The following is a 26,390-nucleotide window of genomic DNA, read 5'->3' on the forward strand; positions in this document are numbered from 1 at the left end:
CACCGAGAGCTGCAGCAGTGAATGCAGGCTGACCTGTAATGTGTTTGTTACCTGTGGCAGCTTTTTTCTGGATTTGCAGCCCTTAGAATGACCGTTCCCCTTCCTCCCCCAACTTGGATGGTTTATTGTAGACACGTTTAGATCTATACCACTGGAAAAGTATTGTTTTCTTGAGGATTTGTCTGTAAACCATTACGTTCTTCACATCTGCGATTCCAGGAGCAGATAATTATTAGGAAGGAGCAAAGCTTAAAAAGAGCATTGCACATTCCTAATTTTGCTGGTGGGCAAAAGCCTGAGGGCGATCAGTCGGTGTGGGCTGCAGAGCGCATCTTTCTGTTACCTTGGCATTGGTGCCGTAAGCAAAGCTTTTCTTCCTGTAGCTGGGAAGTTTTGCATAGAAACTCGGCACATAAGTGCTGTGATTTAGCAATTTTACATGAATTTGCCTTTCGGATTAATCTTTGACATCTTGAAGTTGGTACTTGATGGAAAAGATACACTGATATCGAGTGAATTAGTTCTACTATTGCACTGACTGCAGTTGAGAAAATAGACTCATGCTTTTGAGAGGCCAGAAGAGGAATATTCTGGGAAGTAATTTGAACTCATATTTCTTGGAGTGTAATATTGCTTGACGTATCTGTTGTGACAGCTGAAGATATGCTGAAGCACGAAATAGAAAAGGAAAAGACAGTTGTTAGGCCAACGACAAGATGAAACCATACTACTTATGACAGCTGTTGGCAGCATGATATCACTGTCCTCAAGCTTTCTACTGATCTGGAGTATTAGAAACTTCAAGATCATGTTCGTTGTGTGTTTCTAGAGATCTTGTTAGGGGTAATGCTGTCTGACAGCAGCCAACTGTAATTGGCAATGGGGATTCTTCAGATACAAACATACAAAACGTCAACATTTTCTTGCTGATCCTTTCATTGGGTGGTTGGTCATTGCTTTCCTGCTGGGACCATTTGCATCTCAAAAAGTTATAAGACTTTCTTGCTTCTAGACCATCAAAGAAAACAATATATAAAGAAATATGAACAAAATTAAGCTCAGTGAGATGTGGAAGGGCATTTTGGGAGTTGGGGGAAGTTTGGCTTCTGTTTGTTGAGGTGTAGAGTCACAAGCCAGGCTGATATATTTAGAAAATCTTTCAAGTAAACAATATCTTTAAAACTCTGTATGTATCAGCGAACTGTCCAGTGGTGAAACCTCACTGAACAACGATGTTCCTGTGTCCTCCGCCTTCCAGACACACTCCTGGCTATTTTTCTGCCACCTAGGCTTTCCAGGTATTTTTGCTGAGATCCTGCTACCTTTCCAGCTTTTAACGATCAGGAAGCTGAGACAAGCCAAATAGTCTCTGGTCAGGTCTTGTTAAAGTTTAAAATGCCTTTTTGGCAGCGCTGTCTGTATCTTGGCAGATTTGGGTCTCTGTAGCTGCAGTTACTTTCCTGTTTCAGTGACATTGTACTTTGAGACTCTCATCCAGCAGAAAGGACAAGAAAAATTTCCTCTTAGGAGAGCAGATTTCTGGAATTCCAGTGCTGTGATGTTTTTTTTTTTCTTCTTTCATAAGCTACAATTCTGTCTTGCATTGAGTTCAAAACTCAGCTTCGTTTGTTTGCTGCCTGATTTTAGTTGAAGGACACGGTATCTTTTGCATTCTATTTTTTATTGTCATATCTCTTTCAGCTGATATGAATCACCATAGCTCAGCAGGAGATAATAAGGTTCTGCTGATTTGCACTGATATTTATGAAATACTGCTTCCTGTGGACTTTCTAGGTGTGTCCAAAATACACTTATGAAACAAGTATGTACATTCATCAGTTGATGCATTCTTTTAAGAGTAAAGATTTAAAGATCTTTAACAAGATCTCTTCTTTAAGAGTAAAGATTTTCAGAAAAAGGTAAAGAATGAACTGCTGCACTGAGGAACATCTTCCAAGGAAGATTTCCTCATAGCTCTTGATGCTGAAAAATCCCAGTGTCTTGGGCTGCAGACCAAAGCTCGGCTCGCTTGGCGTGTTGTGATATGGGGAAACAGCATGTCTCAGAAGGTCATGTGAACTGCAAGCCATTGCACTTTCCGAAGTGCAACTGGAATATTCGTCCTCTCTGGAGTGTTACAAATTGGAGCAGACCAAGGGGAAATGAAGGGCCAACCAGTTTGGCCTTAAAGGGTAGAATCAAGTAGAGGTATTTCATTAATGGCATCTAAACATGTTACGGCTGTGATAACGGTGGTTATCATAAAAACTTCTATGCAACCTAAAAGCTGTGGCTGGGTACATGTGGTTTATTGCTGAAATGAAGGACCTGACTCCTCTGTGGAAAATTAGGCCAAAATGTGAATGCAATTAAGGTGTTTTTTTAAGAAAAAACGACCGCTTCCCATAAAAAACAGTCAGGAGGTGGGGAAGAAAAACATTCAACGCAGTAGAAGGATGTACCAAAGCATTAACGGCACCTGGAAAATGCCCACAAATATTAAAGAAAAATTTTACGTACTTCTTTGGTGGCTTAGATTTTCCTAGGTGGTTCTTTGTTTCTCATTTTCATTTATTCCTTTTATTGCATTGGTTAGCTGTCTGAGATGCTGGACTAACATCCCTGGGATTGATGAACTTTGCATGCAGAGTGTGTAAGCCAGTTTTACTGCACTCTTCTATACTCTGCCCATTTCATCTACCTCAGTTGGTCTCTGCCTCCTGTCTCCTAATAGCAAAAGAATAGTTGGGAATTTATACGGTATCACCTTCCTGCTCAGACTGATAACAAAGCAGATAGTTGGCAGCATTGAGGGGGGAAAGGGGAACGTGGCTAGATTGAGTGCATTGTACCGTGATATCACAGTCTATTCCCAGGCCAGCTCATTTTTTGCAATCTGCACATCAGCCATCAGTTGCTAAAAACCTTTCCCTTATTTTGGACAAGGATCTAATTAAACCCAGAAGTCTGGAGGAGAAAGGCTCAGTATCCCGTTACACGTTTCCCAAATTGTTGAATTCCCTGCTATTTTGTTAGTAGCTCCAATTGTGTCTTCTCTTCCCTCACCTAACTGAGCTGGGTTAGAGCTTTTTTGTTCAGTATTATCTCCATCTCCCTGACAACCTGGCATCTCTTCTGTAACGTGTGCTTTCTCTTTAACCTTTGTCGACAGCGCTGTTGTAGGCTTGTCCAGCTTTGGGTAGCAGACAGACACACGAGTGGTAGAAAGTCTCCGTGCGCCTTCAGCGTCTGCTGCGTTGTTTGGGCAGCTGGCACAGTACTGATAAAATTTTATCTCCTGCTTTTTGCTAGGGAAGCATTGTAGCTCATTGCCATGGTGCAGCACGGTGTAACATCTCTCATCAAGTATAAAACAGCCTCATGATTTCCCTGTTAGTATTGACCTAACGGCAGAGCTCAGCCTAAATCAAAAACCACCCTTTATTTTAGGTAGGGCCAACAACAGTAAAATATTGTATGTATTTTTTTGGACATAAATAAATTTAAAGAGTAAAAATTCAGCAATGTGCAAGAAAGCAAACGGAATTTTTTTTGTGTTTGCAGTGCAGTGGACAATTATACATTGATTACCTTGAGCCTCTCATAGTGTCTCAGCAGTTCTGCTTTGGAGAGCTCTTTTTGTGGGGCTTACTGTAGAGGTTTTGTCAGTTTAGTCCTCTGTTGTTAAAACCAATCTCTTGCCTTATTTGATACTATCCAACACTAAAATACGGAGGAACCTGTCCTGGCTTGAGTGTAACTCAGATAAAATAAAGATAATTCTGGGTGGTTTGGAAATAACCAGGGGATAAAACAAAAAAGTCTTACCGTTTCATGTAATTAACCTTGCTTTTGGTAGTCCAGATGTGAAGGTTGCAAAATTTCCTTTTTGGATATTGACTGGCACTAATGTATGTCTTCACATTCTCTGAGTTTAGGTTTCCCCAGCTCGCAATGTGCTCTTCTGGGCAGAGGTGTTTGTACTGCTAGCACAGCCCCACCCAAGGCACTGCCCTCTCCTACTGCTGTCAGGAGGAAGCAAATTTAAGGGATAGAATAATGTCATCTCATTTTTTCCATGCCACAGTCTAGTCTTAAGCCTGTTGGCAAAACTTTTACCTTTCTGAATTCCTTGGTGACGAGTGCTGTTTCTTTGACTGATGTGCATAGGCAGGGGAACATTTCCACATCACTGCCCAAACTTTCTAAAACAGACTTAAATAATTTACATAAAATCTGAATCTGCATGTGAAATATTCTCATGAGTCAAGGGTTTATTCACTGTGAATTCATTTTGTGAGTGGGAGGAAACCTAAACTGTCTTGGATAAAATGGCCTTTATAAAATATAGATCTATTTCCTAATATTTATGTCAGATTCTACTCATTATATTTTTTTTCCTCTTTCCTACCTCAATCTGAAACTACCTCACCAACCCCCTGCTAGCCCTGCTTCACATGGATGTTAATACTAAATCATCAGAGTTTCTTCTGTGCCTGTGTCATTAAATAGTCTCTGTCTGACTTACCAGAATGTGGATTATAATAGAAGCATTAAAATGGCATGTATCTGTAATTGCTTTTTAATGCAATTGCTATTTATGGGTAATTTTAGTTTCAAAGTAACCTGGAAAGTCATGTAAAAACATAAAGCATTTGATGATAAAGGTGTGCCAAGGAAAATTCATCACACATGATATTCTTTAAGTACTGTTAAGGAGCTTAGAATGAAGAAGGTTTCTAGGTGCAATGTATTAATAATTAATATGCAAGTCAAACTCAGTGTTGTACTAATTATTGCAAACTCGTAACAGTTAAAAAAAAAATCATATACATGTTTTATATGAGCATTTTTAACAATTACAGCGGCTCCAGGTATGACAGACATAGCCTGATCTATGCATAGTAGAAAAAAAATACTTAAACTGATGTTAATTCAGTGCTGTGTGGACATGCATGCCCTGCATTTGTACAGCAATCCAGTCTCCTAATGGGTTTTACATCACTAAACACCTTTCGATAGATCACTTAAATCTTAGCTCAGGAAGGGTGGCTCTCCAGAATCCTGTTGGATAGTTTCTCAAAAGATTTGTTTCTTCTCTCCGGGCGTCTTCTAAGTTAGTAATGCCTGTGCAGAATGAAACAATGTGCTGCCAAGATTTCTCCACTTGTGTCTGCAGTTGTGGTGTGCATAAGCTTTGTTAAGTGTGAGTAGTTCTGCGTGGTGTAAGATGATGGGGCATCAGGTGCATATGTTTCATATAGGTGAAAGATAAGTATAGCAACCATTTTCTAAAGGGGTCTTGACCGAGTGCCTTAGAGAAGACTGATTTTCAGAGGATGGTTACCCAAGTGTCTGAAATAACCGTTCACTTTTAAGACTATTTTATGTGTGTGCAAATGCATATAGTGCTCCAAAGTGTGTGTATGTACAAATCATTTCTGCATGTCAGACTCATGTCTGTATGTACGAATAGTTTGTATATAATCCTGTGGAGCTTTATTTTCTGACAGACAAGTCTACATTAATTCCTAAAACCCTGAGCAACAACAGAATTACTTTGCAATGTTAGGGGGGAAAACATTAGAATAAAAATGAAGCATACTTTTAATTATCTGTAGTCATTTGGATGAAATCTATAATGAGCTTGATAAATGCTGGTGCTCTAGGCATCAATTTTTCAAATGACAGTAGAACCAAAAATATCTGGAAAGGCATTGTTAGCTTAGACTAGACAATATTTTTGAAGTCTTGGATAGTAGGAATAATTAAAATGACTTATGTAAGATAAGTGTCATATCTCTGTCAGCAACTAAATGTTAAATGTTATTATAAACTAATTACTTCCTTGAATTGAAAAGAAAATTATAATTTTGTGTCTTAACTGCTAAAAGACAGTGTCTGATCCTTCTGTCACCCAAGCTCTTTACCGGCATATCTTCAGCGACGTCAGTGCAATGAGATACCCTCAAAGTGGGTGAGAAGCAAGTTGGGACCCCTGGGCCAGCAAAAAACCTTACCGTAGCAAGAAGTCAGAATCTGTTTCTGACATTAATCAATTCCTAAATAAGTAAAAGCAGAAGCAGCTGATGCCGTGCGGTTTCTCTTCGTGTTGCTGACTGCAGGCTTGCTGCTGGACCGGGGAGGAGGGATGCTCATGCCCCAGCCCCGCTGCCTGCCCTTCCTTCCCACGTCTGTCTGCTGCAGCTCTGCCACGCTCGTAGCCTGCAGTGAGCCAGCTCACCTAGCCAAAGCCATGGGTGGCGGTCTGATGTTTTCCTGCAGTCATTTTCTGTTGAATTAATGAGTTTACTTGATCCATAAAGGGTGCTGACACATGGCAGTCAAGAACTAAGGTACACTGGAAGGATGCAGCAGAGAGATGTGAGGAAAAAAAAAAAATCAAAGAAAAATCTAAAAACCTATTTTGCCCTTACCCCAGTGTCCTGATTTCACTGGCCATTCTTCCCTTCCTGCCTGGAAAACATGAACATGGAGCCTGACCTGACAAACAGGGCTGATGATCTGTGTTTTCTCTGTTAGAGGTCCCACAGAAGTCACGTCTTGTCGAGTTGGTTACCTGGTGCCCTGGCAACTGCCAGCCTCATATACCATGTGGTGGTACCCACAGATTTGAGGTTTGTTTAAGAAAAGCACCAGTGTGGTTGCGTTGCTTTTTTGTGTCTGGCTTACTAAGAAACACATATCTCCTGTTTAGCATGTAATACTAAACATAGGCGTGTAAGAGGTGATGAAAGGAGGGCTATGGAGGCATAATGTGGGGAAAAGGAGAAGGAGTGGAAAGATGATGAAGAATGGGTGAGGTAAAATGCAGGGAGTGTAGGAGAGTAATGGGTAAGAAAGAGGAAAGGAAGGAGGAATATTTCAGCCCCCATCCTTTCTCTCACATGCCTCCACACTATAAACTTGCTCACTGCTTGGTACCTCAGGCCCATGCTTTTGTTCTGCAAACACCCAGATCACCTCATCCCCATTTCAAGTCATGTGTTGAAGCAGAGTTAGTTGGAAATGAGCGATCATCCTCTGAGAGTAGAGCCTAACGTTACTTGAAAAATCACTCCAGGCTTTTCCAAGTCACCTGAAGTGCCATATGCCAACAGCTGATGCGGTGTCTGGGATGCACTCCCTGGTCAGGGGCTGAGGCAGTTGGTACGGGGCAGGAGCAGCCCACCATCTTCAACCCTGCACGGTGGACACTGTGCTCGTGTCAGAAGTGGTTTAGAAAACACGTGGTTACACCTTCGTGCAAGAAATGATGCTGATAGCAAAGCCAGAGAGCAATTTTATTTTCATTGGATCGGAGTAGCATTAACAGGAGGCTGTGATCTCCTGCAGCTTTGCTGCTCAGGTAAGAATAAACCTTACACACTTGAAAACCACACAGGCATTCATAGTCAGCCTCCAAACGAAAGCATACAGGTTACTGAGACAGTGGGTATCTTAGTGGCTGGTCCCAGCAAAATTGTGCCAGGCACTGAAATCAAAGCCTTACCCATCGACTTCCACGGGAGCAGACTTCCGAGCACACCACGCTGCAATTGCTGCCATTAGCCTTAACACGTTGCCCGAAATCTGCAGCTGCAGTTTTGTTGTGTTATCAAATTAATTGATCTTCATGGAAGTCACTGCTTTGATTGGAAAGGGAAAGTGTCAGGGGAGAGCGAGAACACCCCTGTGAGGTTTTGTTTCATCGCAGAGTCACCGCTTCACGTTGGTCCCTGGCTCATAAAGGCTTTGGAGGCAGAGTGTGAGCTGTATTTCAGGGAAGTGTAGCGTGCTTGTCCTCTTCAGGATTTATTTCCCTAGTTATTGGCCACTGTTGGAGACAGAACACAGGACTAGGTGGACCTTTGGTCTGACAGCCTGTGGCCAGTTTTAGGGCTTTTGCACCTACTTAGTTTTAGATGAGCGTGTGTACCAGATTTGGAGGCTTGAGACTTAAACACAGCTTTCGCACACAAATATCCTTACGCATCTCTGCCCTCTTCATCCAGAATTTTAAAAGGTTTGTGAGAGAGACAACGTCAGTGGAAGTCAATGGTGTTCTGCAGGTGAAATAATGGGCACAGCCTACCTAGAGCAAACGGCTCATTCTTGTGGCAAGGAAAAAATTGCGGGTTTAGCAAAACAAAAATTCTGTTTTATGTTTCAACAAACTAGCAGAAATGGCAAGGCAACTTCATTTAAATTAAAAATGCAAAGGCACACGCTCAACAGCCAGACTAAGATACAGAGAGGATGTGATTGTTGGTTAGAGTCTAGGAATAAATGTAGGCTCAGGGACTTTTCATTAATGTAAGAGCCTGGCTTTCTAAAAATATTGCAGACACTTGCATATAACCTTTGGTAATCCCATGGCTCTATTTACATTTTGTTAGTTATATTTTAATAAGTTCTGATATTTCATTGGAATTGCTTAAATTTCTATGTTTATAAATTTTCCATGGTAGGACTAGTTTTCTGGGATGTTTTAAATAGAATTCTGTAGTAGTCTGAAAATGTTCAGATGGAAGCACAGACAATTTGACCGATGACATCTGTTCAGCAGCATAATTTTACTCAGCTATAAATGACATATTTAATTAAATGAAACATTTCAAATAGAATTTGACAGCTTTCCAGCCCAGTATCTCCATACTTACTCTTTAACGAAAATATGCTATCCTAGAAGCGTTACAGGGACTGTAAAGAATTTGTCTTATGAAAGGCAGCACTGTGCTGTTAGAAAATAATGCATTAAAATATTATGGCTACCACTTGTGATATATGTACTTCTTAGCTTCTGAGACGTCTCAATGTTTTCTAGTGAATTGTTTGAGCCATGGTTTTATGGGGCTGTCTGTGTTGCCTACATCTGTAACTCTAATTCTGTATTCTGCATGCAAGATCAGATTGTTAAAAAAAAGCCCCTAGATTATCTTGTATGAGTTTTAGTGGAGGCATAATAAGAGGAAGTATGCATTTCATCAGAAACCACAGTATTGTCATCTGAGGAACAGACCCATGGAAAGGGAGCCAGAAGTTTCAGAGCTGTACTAGTCTTTAGTCTAGCCAAAGCCAATTCAGAATGCTGAGTTGTGTAAGTTTGTCCGGGTTCAGCCTGCAGCGTAGCAGTGCACATTACTTTTGATCTTTGCCGTGGATACTTCAGAGGTGTAGTAGTTCAGTGGTTATTTCCAGCACAATGCTTTAACTTTTGGCACATTGCTTCAGGGTTTCACAGCCACTTCCGTTATTCTAAGTTAAAACTGCTTGATGTAGCTCACACAGTAAAGCAGCTCTAAAGCAGTCAGCTTACACAGGTTGCCTAAATGTACAGAATTGTATTTTTCCATCAAAAATCAGTTAACCAATAAGTGTTGTCATCTCGCATAGCTGGACAACGATTTGTGGCCGGTGTTAGGCTGAAGCCTTTAATGAAGGTGTTTGCTTTTCATGGCATACTGCCCAGCTGAACCAATAACTTGATTTCTGTTATTCTTCTACACAGGGAAGCTCAAGGACGTAATCTAAAATGTTCCTCCTAGGAGCTCTCCTAGGATAATTCTGTGAGAGAGATGCTGAAAACTATCAAATGCTGCTCTGGTATATTGGAGTTGGTGGATGAAAAACAAAGTCCGAGCACCTTTGAGGTTAACATGGGTGGGATGCTGGGAAACCAGTTCTGGCTTTGGCTTTCAGTGTGTGCGACATGAGCAGTTTTGGTCAAAGCTCACAGAAGTACACAATGCCATTCCCTCTTCTGCCGGGGAAGTTTTGCTATGTCTCCAAGCTCCCTTGCAAAGATGGATTGAACCTTGCTGGTGTTCCTCTCATTCCCCCACACATGCTGCATGGGTTTTTTCTTCCCTTAATGACCATCTGAGGTGCAGGGTGCCTGATGCTGTCCTGTTATGACTGCCCCGAGGGTTTTGGCCTAGCTCTCCATTTTAGAGAGATGTTTGTTCCCATCTGCTTTGTTGGAAAACATGCTGTTTATCTTCTTCCAAAGGAGAACATGCTTTCACCGCGACACTGCTTAGCAGTAGTCTCTTCATTAACGTTTTGATATTGGAATGACAAAATAAATGCTACAGTTCGGGCAAGTAAATGTTTGTCATAAACATCACAATGAGTGATGGAAGCAGGTTGTGCATTGAGAGCCTGGAACAGCATGGGAGGCCGCTGATGTGCTTAGTTTAATTTCAATCTTTTCCTACTGAAGTCTGGGGAGGTGAGGTTTACGGTGTGTTTTCCAGGCGGTCAGGAAACAACAAAGCTCTCATTCACTCAGTGACTGCCTGCTAGGGAGGTGCTTTTCGCCCTTAGTTCCGATTCGTTTGCTTAGACTGTTCCTTGGGTTTCTGTGCGCTGCAACCACATGTAGCGACCAGTTCTGAAGACAGGATGCTTGTAGGCTTTAGATGCTATGCTTGTCCGTCTTGTCTGCCTGTCCCCAGCACACCAGAGAGAGCTGTCGATGAAGCTACCTGTGTTTCAACACACTGTCTGGGGACAACTCAGAGCACGGATCTTGCTTTTGACGTTGTAACATGTGTTTATGGAAATTTGGTCTCTTAGGGCCAGACACTGTCCCACTCCTGCAAGGGGTTGGGAGCGGGATTTTAACACGGACTCCAGTAGACACAGGATATATGAATTTCTGCATTAAAAGAACCGGGTAGAAGTACAGATACCTATTTTTCAAATGTAGTGTGTGATCAGCTCAAATTCTCTGTCTACAGACCATGTGAAATAGGCCAGAGGCTGCTACCATAGTTAATATTGAAACTTTGGATGCTTGGTTGATTTCCTGGCTATTATAGTTCTATTTTGCTCTGCTGTGTTCCTCAGAATTGTGCTAATTAAGCTCTGCGAATTTCAGTCTCTCAGGTTCTTCAATTATGACATTGCAGTCCCTCTATGGCAGCACACTGGAGTGTAGCAGATAGGATATTATGAAGTGGAGACATTCAATGGGAAAATGTCCAAAAGCATTTCAAATCACTTAAGATAATTAAACAAGGGGAAAGAATGTGGCATGTTTAAAGAATATGCGGTTTTGTGAATAGGATGATGTTAGATGCCTGTGCATGGGAAAGTCATTACCCATGCTTCACTCATTCGTTATATTGTAATGAGAAAGAAGAATTGAAAAACGCCTCTGTGAGTATCGCCTTTGTGAGTATCAGGAGGTACTTGCACTGAGACCACCACTGCAGAAGCAGCAGGCTTAACAGACTTGTTTATTCCTCTGGATATACCTGCGAAGAAATAACACAATTGAAGAAATAACAACTAATTCCAGTCTAAAGGTCAAAATGACCTGAATTGAGATGCTTAAGAATTAATGGAGTATGCTGGTGTCAGCAGGCAGAGGATTGGGTGACATTTTTTATAACTGCCTGTATGCCATCCTGTTTCACTCTCCTCACCTCCCCCATTTGTAGGCAAGGTTTAAAATGCATAGCTGGAGGGCTTTTAATAAGAATTGGTATAACAGAGTGAGGCGGTACTTGGATGGGGGAGAAAACTGGCACGTTATCATTTGGAAGGAGAAGAGTAACGAGTGGAAGTAAAGGTCAAATGTCTGTCTGAGCTCCAGGCAGTGTACGAAGCACCACAGTCAGGTTTGAGTCAGCCTTGCGCTACCAGTGGCTTATTGTGATCAGTGCTCCCACAGAGCAGGTAGACAGCTGGCTGTCGTCATTTAAGAAGTCATAGGTATATTTAACGTTCTTCCTAGAACATCCGTTCTTGAAGTAGTATAACTATACTGAGATGTTAATCAAAGCCAAAAGTAAGAAGAAAGGCAAACTTAAGAGCATGAAAAGTGTATGTTCCTTTTCAAAGCTCAATAGGTTCGCTGCACCTTCTCTATGTCATTAAAAGCAACCCTGCAAAACCTCCTAACCAAAGAGTGCGTTGCTGTGACGTCAGACCCCAGAACAGAGATGTCCATGTGTGACCGTATCTAAAAAAAGATTTAAGGGGAAGATTAGGGGCTGCGTTTCCAAACCTTTCTACAGGTTAAGGAGTTGCAGAAACAAAAATCAGATCACACATCTCAGTGCTGTGAGTCTGGCAATGTATATGCAGAGTACCCAAGATTCATTCCTAGGCAGGTCAGACCTCAGGATCGAATGGTTGACAAAGCTCTAGCTCTGGTTTGAGGCTGCTTTAGACCTCCATGAGTTTCAAAAGAAAACACAATGCTGCTTTTAGAAGTTGCTTATGGTGTTTCTATCTCAGGCATGGGGTTTTAGCTAACTGTCCAGTTCCTGCTTCCCTTTGCCTCATCTTAAAGTCCTAGTTAGAGCTAGATGGCAGTAGGCAGATCACGCCACATCCCTGGGAGTGCTGGGTGCCTTTGGGCTGTATGCCACAGAGTGCCTGCCCCAGAGAAGAAGCCCAGGTCCCTGCTTGCTCGCTGGCACTAACCATCAGACAGTGCTAGCAGAAGCAGGGATTTATTATTGTAAAAACTTGGGTCTCTTCTGCCAGCCCTGATTCCCTGCTGAAGCAGAGGTCAAGTTTTATTCTCCATGTCATGCCAGAGCAAGGCGTAGTCCTTCTGAGATGTCAAACAGTGAGCCACACACCACCCAGGATGTTGAAGAAATGTGTACCAGACCATCCAGACATCATCTTGTTTGGCTTTAAAGCAGTGCTGTTGAATCTCACTTGCTGGGTGTCACTTCAGTCTCACAGAGCAGCTTTGAGAGCCTTGTAGATCCGTTTTGATGCATAAGAATGTTGGTGTCTTCCCTCTTGTATCTGTATTGCAGCAGGATGACCTGGAACAGGGAGGGCAACGAAAGAAGTTTCATCCTAAAAGAGAGATTGAAAAACAACCCTGTGTGCTGTTAGAAAGAGATTTGCTCCTGATGTTTTTGTCTACTGGTTTCTTCTGTATCACCAAGGGAAACCCTGGTGTCTGCTCCTACTGTGATGGTGCTTAGATTTTTCCTGAGTAGCACTAACATGAAAAGTACACAGTTCTTGTCATTTTTTATAACCCGATGTTCTATACTTAGCACGTGGATGGTTAAAGGAGAATATGATAATAATCTGCACCTATCTGAACAATATATGTACCAAGAAGGAAAAGCAGTTGTTTCGGCTAGTGAAAGAACTGTAACTGGGAAAAACTATAAAAGGCTGAATATCAGGAAATGCATCATGACAGTAACATCTGTTGGAATGCAAAGTAATCTCTCTTTGAAAGCAGTGGGATCAGCATTGCTCTGACATTTGAAGCTCGATGAGACAGAACCTAATTTGATCTACAGCATACTTGGCTTCCAGGGAAGCCAACTCTATGATCCACTGGATTTTTTTCCATCTGTAACTTCTGTGACTCTGTCTTTCTGACTCTCTCTGGGTGATGAAATGCCATTATAACCTTTTGAAAAAATATATTGGTGCCTGAGGAGCAGAGACTGATTTTCTCATTTGCAAGTGAGAGGCAGTGTGTTAAATTACCATTCCTGTCATTAAATGGATTGAGTAAAAAATTTGATGTGTTTAAAACAGAACATATTCCCCATCTCCAAACAAACCACCCAAGGCTTCACATTGCAGGGGGCCGGGAAGGTGAGGGTTAGAAGTTTAAACAACATTCATCATATTCCCTGAGGCTTAGGTTAGTGGAAGCTGCTTGACACCTGAAAACATTTCAGCAAATCTGACAGGTAAGCTTGCTACTGATTTACAGAGGATGAGGAAGCCTGTGCTGTGTTTGTCATAGACCAGGAGGGATAAAACCTGTCCTTCTGGGCCATCGAAGCTTCAACGTGCTAATTTGGCTCTGAGAAATGTGACAAAATCCACGGTGCTGGCAAACACAGTGACTAAGTACATAAGTAATTTAACTCAAGAATTGCACTTTTGCATCTTCGGAGAATAAATAAGAAAGTTGGGATGTTGCTTCAATTGATTTTTTTTTGGTAGTATCCACCAGTTCATAGTTCTCAGTAGCATTTGTTTCTGCCTCTTTATGCGGTGCAAAAAAATGATAATCATTTGGTACTGCTGCCCCTTGTAGCTGACAACATTTGAAACATGGACGTGATGATGAATTGCAGTGTGATACATTAATGTTATTTTGATCCCTGCTCTTTCAGAATTACATTGATCCAATTAGGTTAAGTAGCTTGCCATCTAAATTAATTTACTTTCCTTTATTAATCTCCTTTACAATGGGTCAAAACCAGAAACGTAGATCAATCTATTACATTGCATATCTTTGGAGGGCGGGATGGGGATAATTAAATTACCTAATAGATACATATGTTGAATTCATTGTTCGGTGTGTTAAATGTTATTGCCATAATTGGAAAGTAAAGTGGTGCACACTTGGTTGTGGAATTTGAGTGATTGTTACACTTGATTTTCATAACCTTTCAAAAAATGCCTGTACATGACTTGCTGTCCCGGGGTACTAATGCTGCATGCTTCTACGGCTATACAGCTTTTAAGATATTAGAAGTTTTGAAAGTGGGAATAACAGCTTCTTTCGGTGCCAGAAATTGTTGAAGTCCCTGGCAATGTGTCTCGTAGAGGTCCCCAGCCTCTACAGCGTGGAGAAAACCTTTCCTCTGGCTTGCTCTCAAACTAGCCCTAGCGCCGTACGTGGCAGGAAAACAGATGTCTCAGCAATGATGTCCTAGTTACTAAACTGAAGGAGTGTTAATGCAGACTCCTGAAAGACATTCTCGTTTTCTCAAAAAGGTCCTTCAGTGGTAAATGAAATTTCCAGGATTTGAAATCCTACTTTGGCTCTACGTTGGGGCATACTCTTTATTCTATTAGATTAGTCCAATAGCGAGACTTTCATCTCGGTGCCCTTACCAGACTTCTACTACTTGCATTAGGAATTCTTTTGTTCAGCCAGTATTTTCACCAGGCTAGACAGCCAACTTTCATCCTGATAGAGAGATTGATGCCAGCTACAGCAGGGATTTGTTTACCTGCTGAATTTCCTCACTTTAGTAAGTAGAACTGTCCATGAAAGACTCAAATGAAAATGAAGCATTGACGTGAAAGAATGAGATCTAGTGACTGGAAACTGAATGTTGACAGAGTCAGTCTAGACACAAAGTGCAGTGTTTTTACATCAAGCTTAATTAACTGTTAAAAACTTAACAGCCCTTCTGTGATAGCTTCTTCATCATGAGAGATCTAGGCAAGGGCTCTATACAGTAAGAAAATGGATCTGGTTCCATCATTGTACTAGAAGATTGATTCAAGTCAAATGACCTATGTAATGTGGCAGGTCAGACTACCGATCACAGCGCTCCCTTCTGGTATTAAAATCCATGAATCTATGAAATATTTTCTAAATCTGTGCCTGAGGGTAGAATGAGCAGAAGCAGAAAGGTCACCTTTATCATCACTGCTGCCAAACACTTTGGAAATAGCAGAGCACAAAGCTATATTGCTCAATCACTTTGCCCTTATGCTACATCTGTTACCCTATCCCTTGCCTGTATTTTGTCCTATTACACAAAAATTGCTCTGGTATCCTTCATGAAATCCCATTTCCAAAAAGTGCACAGCAGAACTCTGTTGGCTTCAACGAGGTTGGGATCTTACCTTTTGCCTTTGCAGGTAATTAATGCCTGCTAAGTGGCAGAACTTAGCAGGGCTGTTATCTAAATAACAATGTTAATTAAGAAAGCAGCTGCTCTTTGTGATAATGAGACAGTAGGAAGCACGGATAGAGCACACTTTGTTTCAGGTAGGCCTTCCAGAGGCTGCAGGCACAAGAGGTGAGATAAACATTGGTGTCAAGTGCCCTCCGAGACACCACAGGGGGTATGAGGTGTCCCGACCATGCTGGTTGGTGAAATATATAGAGTATCTAAATCAACACTAGATGCTTGGTTGAGCAACCAGATCCTGCTGTAGGTGTGGTGGTTGGCCGAGATCCAGAACAGTTCCTGTACAACCCGCCAAACGCTGCAGTGTTTTAACGTTCTGTAGCTATTAATGTGCTGATATTTCCCACAAGCTGAAAAATGTAAAGTGAGAATCTGTGCTTGAATACTCGTTGTGTTGGGGCTTCACTGTCCTCCTCTTTTTACATTGTTGCCTTCTTTTTATTTTTCTTTTTTTTTTTTGGCTTGTTTCATTCATCTTTTTTTCTTTTTTCTACTTTAAGATAGAGGCTTTTAAAGACGGATTTTCTCTCTAGTAAGTGTTTGCATAGTTTCTAGCACAACCAGGTCCTGGTCGTGGATATTAATGTGGTGGAAATAAATCAGTAATGCAAATTAAATTTTTGTTCATGTTGTAGTTTTAACGTTTGTATAAAGTGCAAGCAATGCGTACCGAGACTGTGCACTCATATATATGCAAGAATGCAGCATTAACCAGCTTTAAATAAAAGAAAGGACCTGGTTCTTTCAAATGAACGACCCAAGGGAGAAAAGCGTCTTTGAAGTGAAACAGAAAGAACATTGTGAAATGCTGTGCCAAAGATTTTCAGTAGTCCAGGCTCTCCAGTTTTCTGAAGATGATGGTGGCATTTATCTTTGGTTTCTTCTCTGTTGTGCTTTTGCATTTCACTAAACTATTTGTCAAAACTCAAGCATGTTTGTGTCGAGGAGCATAGCTTAAGTGTTATGTTAGGAGTATGTTGTACTGCTATGTTAGGAGTAAAGGTGAACACATATTCTTCCTTCCGGCCTTGTAAGAAATGCTCTTTAGATAAGGAGTTGAAAAATAGATCAATAGCAAGACTCCTTTATTTTTTTTTTAAAAAAGGCTGATGCTACTTTCCTTATTCCATGAGCTTAATACAAAAATAAAAATTTTCATAGTTGTCATGCACATGCTCTGGAGATTTCTGGAAAATGGCAATTGCAAGTCAGAATTATTTCTATCATTGCCAATGGCAGGAGGGGAAGCGTGGAGAGAATGAGAACAAAATATCTTATCACAGACGTGGTCTTTCACCATGTCCTGATACATCATTTCAAGTTGTTAAATTTCCATTCAAGAATATCCTTTTCAGATGACCAGAATAAATCCAGTACTCTCACTTCTGTAATGTGGTGTTTTTCCTTGAATGTCAATGGAAGAAGTTCGTTTGCTTTACCAAGAGCTAAACTAGTCTTTGGGTTGTCACCTGCTGATGAGTACAACACATTATACAGTAAAATAAGTAGCACGGGGAAAACATTTTCCTTTTCCACAAACCATCGTTACTTAACAATGCACAAATGTATAGATTTCAGATTGAATGTAAAATGTGTTGAAAACTACATGGAAGATTCAATCCTGAAATGTGCTGACATGCAGTCCTCATTTGGGAGAGAAAGCGGTGTGGGTACGTGTAGTCTTTTCACAGTTAACGAGGAAGCGTTCACGTACTGCAGCTTCGGTATTTGCAGCTATATTTTTCCGTATTTCGCACATAGCCCTGGTAGTCGTTGTATTGTTAATGCTTGGCTTTGATCACTTTCTCAAACAGAACCGCTAAAGGACAAAGTCAAGGTGATGTGGCCGTAATATTAAGTGTGCTCTATTTTTTTTCAGGGGCCTGTTAGCCAGCAGCTTCACAGAAACACATTATTTGAGAGACGGCACTGATGTGGTTCTCGCACGCAATTACACGGTAAGGTTGGTGTTTCGTGGGTAGATGATGCTTCATCGTTAAAACCCGAAGCGCTCTCTGCCGGGATCTGAGCCATGGGATGAAACAACTCGGTGTGTGATCTTTTTTTATTGTTGCCTTCAGTACCTTTTTGACTGCTGTGATCCTGCACATGAATTTTTAGAGAGAGACTTTAAAGGCAAGCTGTGGGGTTTTAACCAGGTGACTTTTAAAATCTGTAAGATTTATTCGGCTTCTTGGAAAAATACCCATTAAAATTTTATAATAAAGGCAGCCGTTGTTGATCAGTTATGGAGGAAAGTCTTGGTTCAGTTAGGGAGAAAGCCCTAAATATCTGATTTCCATAGTGCAGAAGCTCACATCAGAGGTTTTTGAAGGCTTGGGTGTCTTTCCACGCTGGGGAAGCCATGGCTGGGGTTTGGGAGAGGGGGTTGGTTGGTTTGGTTTATTTTTTAAACCGAACCGAAAGACTGTTATGGATACCCTTTATACATATATATATATATATATGTATGTATGTGTATATTTATGTTTAAGGGTATATATATATAAAAATATGGCTAATATGATCCTTTTTAAAATTATTAATTAAAAAGTGCTTTTTATAAATAAAAAGCACTTGAAAGCAATAATGATTTTGTCCTCTGACAGAATGAACATCTTAATTAGAAACAATGCAGCAAGTGATTTTGGTTAGAAAGTTTATCTTTTATCTGCCTGAGTCCACTAAATTATTTGTTGTGATACATTATTTCTTTATTTATTGATATTGTCAGAAGAGGCATCGTGCTTTGTGTTCCCGTCCATGATAGGCTTTGCTGCTATCCGTGAAAGCCATTATTTCTATGCATAACATCTTCTCAAAAAGCATCTTCATTATAGCTCCAGACCTCCCAAGTGAAGCAATCATTTTGAAAGCTTTCAGTGTTTTCTGTTTTGCTGGGTGCTCATATCTTCTTCAAAATCAGCTTACTAGAAAATAATCATTTGTTTTAGAAACAGGAAGGCCGTATAGGCTCCTGAAGGAAGCAAAAGGAAAGAAATGAAGCACACAAGCCTTTGACAGATTAACCTATATTAGCGTGAATATGTGTCCAGCTAATGACAGGTAGACTTTCCCTTACTAAAAAAAAAATGTTTTCATAGTGGCAGTAAGTCATGATTAATACAGGCAGTGCATTTTGCTGCCTAAAGTATCTTTTTGAGTGATCAGTGAATCCATTTTTTCATTAAATGCTGCAATATGGTTTAAAAAAGATAAGTCTCTGTGATTTTCTTTTTATATCTCTTCCTCACTGAGGACATCAATATAGTCTGTAGTTGAAACCAAATCCAATTTCCCATTGAAAAGTTGCTTAGTCAAATTCTGCTTGGAGGTCAAACCAAGTCAGGTTTGTGGAGCTGTCGTTTGGGGAGTTTCTCTAGCACACGAGTCAGTGTCTAGGTTATTTTTCTGGTTTACAGCACTTGAAAAATTTGCAGTTGTCAAAAGCTGGTATTTATTAAATGATCTCAAGTAAGGGTAGAGTACTGTTTTAAGTATGACCCATCAGCCATGGTAATTATTTCGTTTTAGGGGGTCATCCATTTTTATATACTAGTTTACAGGGATAAAAAGATGTGATAGGAGAAAAAAAAAAAAAAAAAAAAAATCCTGCAGTTCAGTGGAGTTACTGAGCTAGAAATCAATTTTCTACCAGTCCAGCTGCAAGCCATGGTCTGATAAGTTTACGTTTTTGGTATTGAACTTTGGCATCGTATAGCCTGTGGATCTCAGCGGTGTTGTGCAATGGGCCACAACAAGGAGCTCAAAGTTAATAAAATGACAAGTTGTGTGTAGAGAGGGAAAGAAATCAAGCCCTTTGCCATAATTCACTCTTTGATAAAGACAGCTAGACTGCAGCAGCAGCCCGTGTGGGGCGAGGTACCAGCTCGCCCTCCCCGTTTCACTGAGGACCGTGCTTAACAGTGGTGATGCTAAACCCCAAGGACTGCCGCCTTAAGAGCTCTGAACTGCACCTCTGCCTTATGCTTACTTTAAGTGATGAGAATAAACCTACTTTATTTTTGGGTTTAGAATGTTTCGGGGTCGCTGTATGAGAGTCAGTGCTGAGGCAGGGGGCGTTGGTTTTTTCTTCTGTCTTATCAACTGGATGCATGTAACGGATAATATTAAACTAGAGTGAAATAGTAGACTCACGCTGAAAACTTTGGCATCCATAGCAATTGTGACTGAAGCAATCATCCCCCAAAAATTCAGTCTATGACTTCCTCCCTTCTGTTGTGGCTTTATTCTTGCTAATGCGTTACTGACTCTTTATGAGTACTGATGATAAAAATACCCAAGAGTAAAACACTATTACTTTGTTCCTGTCATTTCTTTCACTGAGAAAAGCTATTGAGATTTGTATTTAGAAACTTAAATGTTACTGTTCTGTGTTCAGTTGCTCATGTTGAAAATACAAATGCTCTAAGTAAATATTTTTCATGGTGTAACCTTATTTGCAGAAAACTCATATCCGAATTATTCCATCTTGCCCAGCATTTTCATGGCTATTGCTTTCTGTAACAAAATCAAGGTGGTCTTTAGAAGTCTGCTATGTGAGGCTTTATAAGTGAAAGCCATGCCCCAAAACTGAAAAGGTTAATTAATGCAGCTAGATGGGTGTGAATGAACCGAGTAATAAAAAGGCACAGTGAGATGCCTGTCAGACTGAAGCATGAGTGATAACTTTCCTTCGCACTAATAAGATAGGAACCTTTTACAACAGCGTTTTCAGCTTCCAGGTGGCATTCAAAGGAGCCGTGAGAAAAGAAATGCTGGACGTGACACCATCATTGCTTTCCAGCCAGTCACATAACTGGGAATGTAATATAACCTTTAGTCAACAATAAAATTAACCTTGATTCCAGACAGATATGTGTGTGTGCTGGGAAAGTATCTCTGTTGTGGGTGCCTTTTGCAAGCAGCGGGTTATTAAGGAAATACAATAACCTAGCCACAAAATGAAATTGGATTGTTGCCTCTCAAAATAGAAGACCCTCTTATTCTTGGTTGTTCTTAATAACAAGCAGCCACTTGGTTGAGGAATTCAATAAAAGGTTTCCTTTCCAACCTGTTCCCCTTCATTTGCTCTGTGAGTTTTTTCAAACTATAGGGTTGGGATTGGCTTCTTCATATTTCTCTTTATAATAGAATCATGGAATCATAGAATCATGGAATTATAGAATCATTTTGGTTGGAAAAAACCTTTAAGATCATCAAATCCAACCATTATCCTAACACTACCAAGCCCACCACTAAACCATGTCCCTAAGCACCACATCAACACGTTTTTTGAACATCTCCAGGGACGGTGACTCCACCACTGCCCTGGGCAGCCTGTTCCAATGTCTGACCACTCTTTCAGTAAAGAAATTTTTCCTAATATCCAATCTAAATTTCCCCTGGTGCAGCTTGAGGCCATTACCTCTTGTCCTCTTGTTATTAGTTACTTGGGAGAAGAGACCAACACCAGCCTCACTACAACTTCCTTTTAGGTAGTTATAGATGTCTACCTCCTATAGACAAACATAGATGTGAATGTCCTTCAATAAAAATACGTGTCTCTATAGAAAGTAGTAAAATGTGTTAGCCAATTTGTTCATCTGATTAACTTTATAAAATATTCCATATTGTAGCTTTAAATAAAGTATCACAGAAAAAGTTTCTCAGTCATGCAATTTAAACACCATTGAATCTCTTTTAAAAAAGAAAACAACAAGCAACAACCACAAAACAAAACAAAACGAAACAAAACCTTCCCAAAATTTGTCGTTTAAAACACCCAAGGTTTCCATTTAGGAACTGTTTGGACTGTTAAATATGGTGAATATTTAGCGGGACAGGAAAGGTGTTGTCAGTGTGGTTCTGAATACTCTAGCCTGAAATTGATAATTGCTTTGAAATAAAGGGGATGGAAATCCGTGAGAAAACTAGAGAGCAACGAGCGTTTGTGACTATTGAAATGTTTTCTCTTTTTTGCAATCAGGGTCACTGCTATTACCACGGCAATGTACAAGGGTACCCCGACTCCTCAGTTAGTCTCAGTACCTGCTCTGGACTCAGGTGAGCCAATATTTCAGTATTAAATACTTGAGCTCTTTAAGAAACCATCCTAGTACCTGTTGAGTTTTTGGTTTGCCTTCTAATGAAGGTATCGATATCAGGTTTTCAAATGTTGGTATAATCTCTGTAAAAACATTTTCCCTCTAGTCACTCTGAAGAGGAAAAAAAAGAAATAGATAACGCAATTTGGGGTTTTTTCTATGCTGTCCCTTCTCTCTTGCTGCCCACCCTTCTCTATAGCTTTTGCAGCAATCCGATGCTCAGCCCATTTTGGGGCTGGCAGTGCCCGGTAGCCCACCAGTCCTCCTTGGCCTCTGAGCTGTTTCACCAGTGATGGCAGCAGTGACTGCTTTGCAGCTGCGAGCTCATGCCTCGTCCAGCAGCCTCCTCGTTGGGAGAGATTGCTTTATTGCTATGGCTGTGGAGCTCAATAAGCTGCGTTCATGGCAGGTATAATGCTCAGATGCACGTTGCCGAAAACCAAACCTCTTCTGAGTTTGACAGAGGAGCAGCCTGACAACATTTTAACTACACAATGGACACAGTTCAGGAAACAATTATCGTCCTTACTTGGACAATCAGAGACTGGTATTTACTCACAGAGCTGTTCCAAATCACAGTAATTAACTGTAAATTGGCTCTAGTGTTCTCCCTGGAAAACCCAGTTTTCCTGTCAGATTTCCAGATGTCTCAACCTTTTCTGGGTTTGTTTAATTTATCTGCAAACAGCATGAGTAGCTGGAGTCTTTTTCCCTTGATTTTGCGTTTTGTGCAATAGTGGTATTGTCAAGGCTTTTATAACGGAGCTCTGGGACAGACAGCAGCAGACTGAGCAAACAGTTTGTTACCAGGACCCCTCTCCCTGTTTGCTGTAGTGGATGGGATTCCTGTGGCTCATTCCCACACAGAGAGGGGTTTTATGGGTACTTCGGTATGTATCTGGCGTCTTCCACAAGTTTACTCTAATTAACCCATGGGCATGGACAATGGCAGTCTGTAAAATGTAACACAGTGCTCTCGGCATTTTAGTTGAAGGGATTGCATCGCTGCAGGGTCCACAGGGAAAATTTGCACCGTGTGGGGTAGCGTCTTCACCAATGCCTTGTTAAAGAGATACCTAAGAATTAAAAAACTTTCAAGAGAAATTGCTCCTCACCACCTTAAAAGCATTTTCTTTCATCTTCAGTGTGCTCTTTTTACAATTGTGGATCCTACGGAGTCGTTTCCCAGTTTTAGGCAGTCAGATCCGTCAAGGCAACATGTGCTGGCAGTGACATTTCTCTCTCATCTGGCACTATGGCAGATAAATCCCCCAAGTGCAAGCTGACAGGATTGGGCTCCTTCCCCATAGGAAAAGGGTAGCAGCATCTTTTTCAGTACAAGGTTTCATGAGTTTCCCTGCCAAAGCATGTTTTGCTCTAGTAGGAGAACAACTGAGGATGTATCTCAGTACCTGTGCCCATTTAGCTACTGCTTTCACTGCTGAGGTTGGTTAAGAGAGTGCCCATGAGCGAGAACAGTTTGTGATGAGGGTGCCTGTTGACTTACTCCACAAAACTCATTTCTCAGCCTGATATAACCAAGAGTAATAACCTCCAGCTATTACCTGTGCTTGATCTGAGCCAGCAATATCTATTTGAAAGGCTTCGTAATGCACCATCAGCTGCTTGAACTATCCAGGCTTTCTCATTAAAACTGATTGGGAGCAAAAGGCCAGGTGGTGTGAAATCCCAAGTAGCTGCACTGAGGTCCTGACAGCACTAAGCATCTCCCAGAATCAGGCCCACAGGTCACCGCTGCCACCAAAACATTGTTGTGGCAATTCATCCCCCGAGAATTTGGGTGGAAAGATCTAGTGGAGGATGTCCCTGCTTATTGCAGGGGGAGTGGACTAGATGGCCTTTAAAGTTTCCTCCCAACCCAAACCATTCTGTGATTCTATGATTTCCTACACGTGATCCGGTCTGAAATAATAGAAGGAGAAACAGAACAGTTCAAAACTACTTCACGGCTTGCTTTGCTGGCAACTTCACTAGTATAACAGGTTGAAAGAATAGTTATGGATGGGATAGGGTAGGATAGGATGGGGTAGGGTAGGGTAGGATAGGGTAGGGTAGGGTAGGGTAGGATGATGTACTTGTCTACCAACTTGCTGGAGCAAGGACTCCTGTTTTTTCCACGGCATGATGAAGACTGCAAGCTGAAGGGGTAGAGACATAAGGCATCATGTGGCCATGGACCCCTGGGTAAGGACAGTCCCTGGAGCAGCCGTTTCACTTGCAGCAGCCGGTGGAAGGAGAGACTGGTCTGGTTCTCAGGGTCTGTTCCTGGCTTTGTGACAGCTTCTAAGTGAATTGGACAAATCTCTCTGTCTCAGTTTCTCCATCTGTGAAATTCATTCAGGGATTCTTACCTACCCCACACAGCTGTTGCATAGAGCTGAAGTTTAAGTGTCTGAAAAACATGTAATGGAAGGAAGTGCAAGCTGTTAGATCACTGAAATCTCAGAGCACGAATATCCTCCCACTCCTACTAGACAGGCCCCTGGGCATTGTTCCAGGTGAGGATAGGTAGGGACTGTGTCTTTTTCCCCAGATTAGGAGAGTTCATTAAAAGACATGAAACTAGACATAAAGAATAGGTTTCATATCTTAGTGTGCTCTCAAGCTTGAATGCTCAGCAGTAGTCAAAGAAGCAAAAAGGATCATAGGCATTACTGAGACAGAAATAGAGGATAGAACAAAACCCCTCATTACCACTTTATAAATCCATAGTGCACTCATATCTTGAATTCTGCATGCAGTTCTTGTTTTCCCATCCCCATCTCAGAAAAAGGAAGCATTATATCCAGAAAAGGTACAGAGAAGGGCAAAAATTATGATCAAAGCTGTGGAACAGCTTTTGTCCAAGAAGAGAAAATAGGCGACGATTTGTCACTTTTGAAAGGAGATGATGGAGAAAAGGGGTATGATGAAACGAGGTTGAATGTCGTGCTGAAGAGGGGACAATTACTGAATATTTTTCATAACCCCCAAATTAGGAGACATCAAATGAAACTTTAGACCAGAGGAAAGTACTTTTTTATTCACACATAATGAAGCCATAGAGCTCGCTGTCACAGGTGGGTCTCAATATAAAAAGTTTCAGTAGATTCAAAAAAGGTGAGACAATTTGGGGAAGGGAACTTCTCCAGGGCTGTCAAACCCAAAGGTGGCCCTGACACTCACGCTGTCAGAGCTGGGGGTACCAACTGGGGTGTACTTGTTATGTTCTTATATCTTACCTCTAAGTATCTGCTTTTGGCCAGGGCCAGAGCCAAGGTGCTGAGCTGGAGCAACCTTGCTCTGACCTACTGTGACCATCAAGTTCTTACTTACAGTGCAGCCACATGGCTGAGCACGTGAAGATTGTAAATATGACATGATTACTCGATGATGAGCTACAGGAAGAATTAAGGGTAAAATCTGCAAACTAAGGTTTGACTCATTTTCCAGGCAGATTGAGGGGGTGAGATACAAAGATAAGTAAGAAGTAGATTCGGCTTTCTTATACACAGACACTCATGTATTCCAGCTATGTTACATCCTCTCAGACATAACATTTGAGTGCCTTGCTTCACGGAGGATTTCAATGGCATAAATAGTTGGATTGACACTGATAGCTGCCTAAAATGCAGGTTAGGGGAGAATGTAATCATGCCATAATCTGTATCCTGCTGGTTCCTCCTCCGGAGGAAGAGCTGAATGGCAGAGAGGAGATGGTAAATGCTGAATGCACGAAATGGGAACAATGGGTAATCAGGATTTCCGGCACTTCCATCTGGGTAAGAAAACCAATTAGACTGTCAAAGCTTGTGGGAAGGAGAAGGTATGACAAAGTCAAGTCGCTTCCTTCCTGTCCTCAGGAAATACCCTTCTGTTTATCTAGCTCGGAGGCTCTTCAAGTTTTTAGCAAATAATTTTGGCCTGTAGCCACCACGCACATCTTCTGTGATAAATTTGTACAGACTTGAATGATTTTTTTCTCTGCAAGTGCCAAACCTAGCAAATGCACACAAAAATGCAGCCTGAAGAAGAGCACAATCTCCACTGTCCAGGGGCTGGCAGAGGATATTGGCACAGGGATGTGCAGCTACAAAGGCATCCACAGTGACCTGTCTGGTGGAGGGAGCCCGAGAGGTGCTCTCAGAAATGCCTTGGTAGTTTAAGGATACAAATCTCCCAGGAAGCCTTTTCTTGATGCTTTTGAAAATCCCGAGAATCCCTTGGAGTTACCCAATTGCTAGATGACAAGCCCATCCACACATACAAAAAGTATTCAGTCATTGTCCAACCTCATGAGCGACTGAAAGATGCTGTATCCACAGTGGCAGTGATGGGGATAAGGCCCCAAGACTGAACAGAGAGGCATTTTTAATGGGATTACATAGTTATGCTACACGAGGCTGCCAATACTAGAGCCATCCGTTTTTCAAATGGTCTGGCTGAACTCACTGCGTCCCAGACACAGTCAGCTGAAGAGGGGATTTGAATACAACACTCCAGACATCAACTATTTAAAAAAGGAATGGAAGTAGGAAACCAGTGAGAAAAAAAAATTTGAAATTCCTCATGACTCCTCAAGTATGATTTCCCCACAGAAGGGGAGATTTCATCCAGA

The 26,390-nt window shown here is 41.3% G+C and overlaps 1 protein-coding gene across 1 annotated transcript in view; it reads left to right on the forward strand.

Moving 5' to 3' along the window:
* Positions 1–26,390, forward strand: part of ADAM12 (ADAM metallopeptidase domain 12) — a 186,055-nt gene that overhangs the window by 87,034 nt on the left and 72,631 nt on the right. Inside the window, exons 4-5 of the mRNA XM_086467435.1 lie at positions 17,545–17,623; positions 21,655–21,731. Of these exons, the coding sequence (XP_086323561.1) occupies positions 17,545–17,623; positions 21,655–21,731 (156 nt within the window). The remainder of the gene's footprint in view (positions 1–17,544; positions 17,624–21,654; positions 21,732–26,390) is intronic.

Source organism: Leptosomus discolor, chromosome 6, assembly GCF_034619465.1.
Source record: "Leptosomus discolor isolate bLepDis1 chromosome 6, bLepDis1.hap2, whole genome shotgun sequence".
Classification (NCBI taxonomy): domain Eukaryota; kingdom Metazoa; phylum Chordata; class Aves; order Leptosomiformes; family Leptosomidae; genus Leptosomus; species Leptosomus discolor.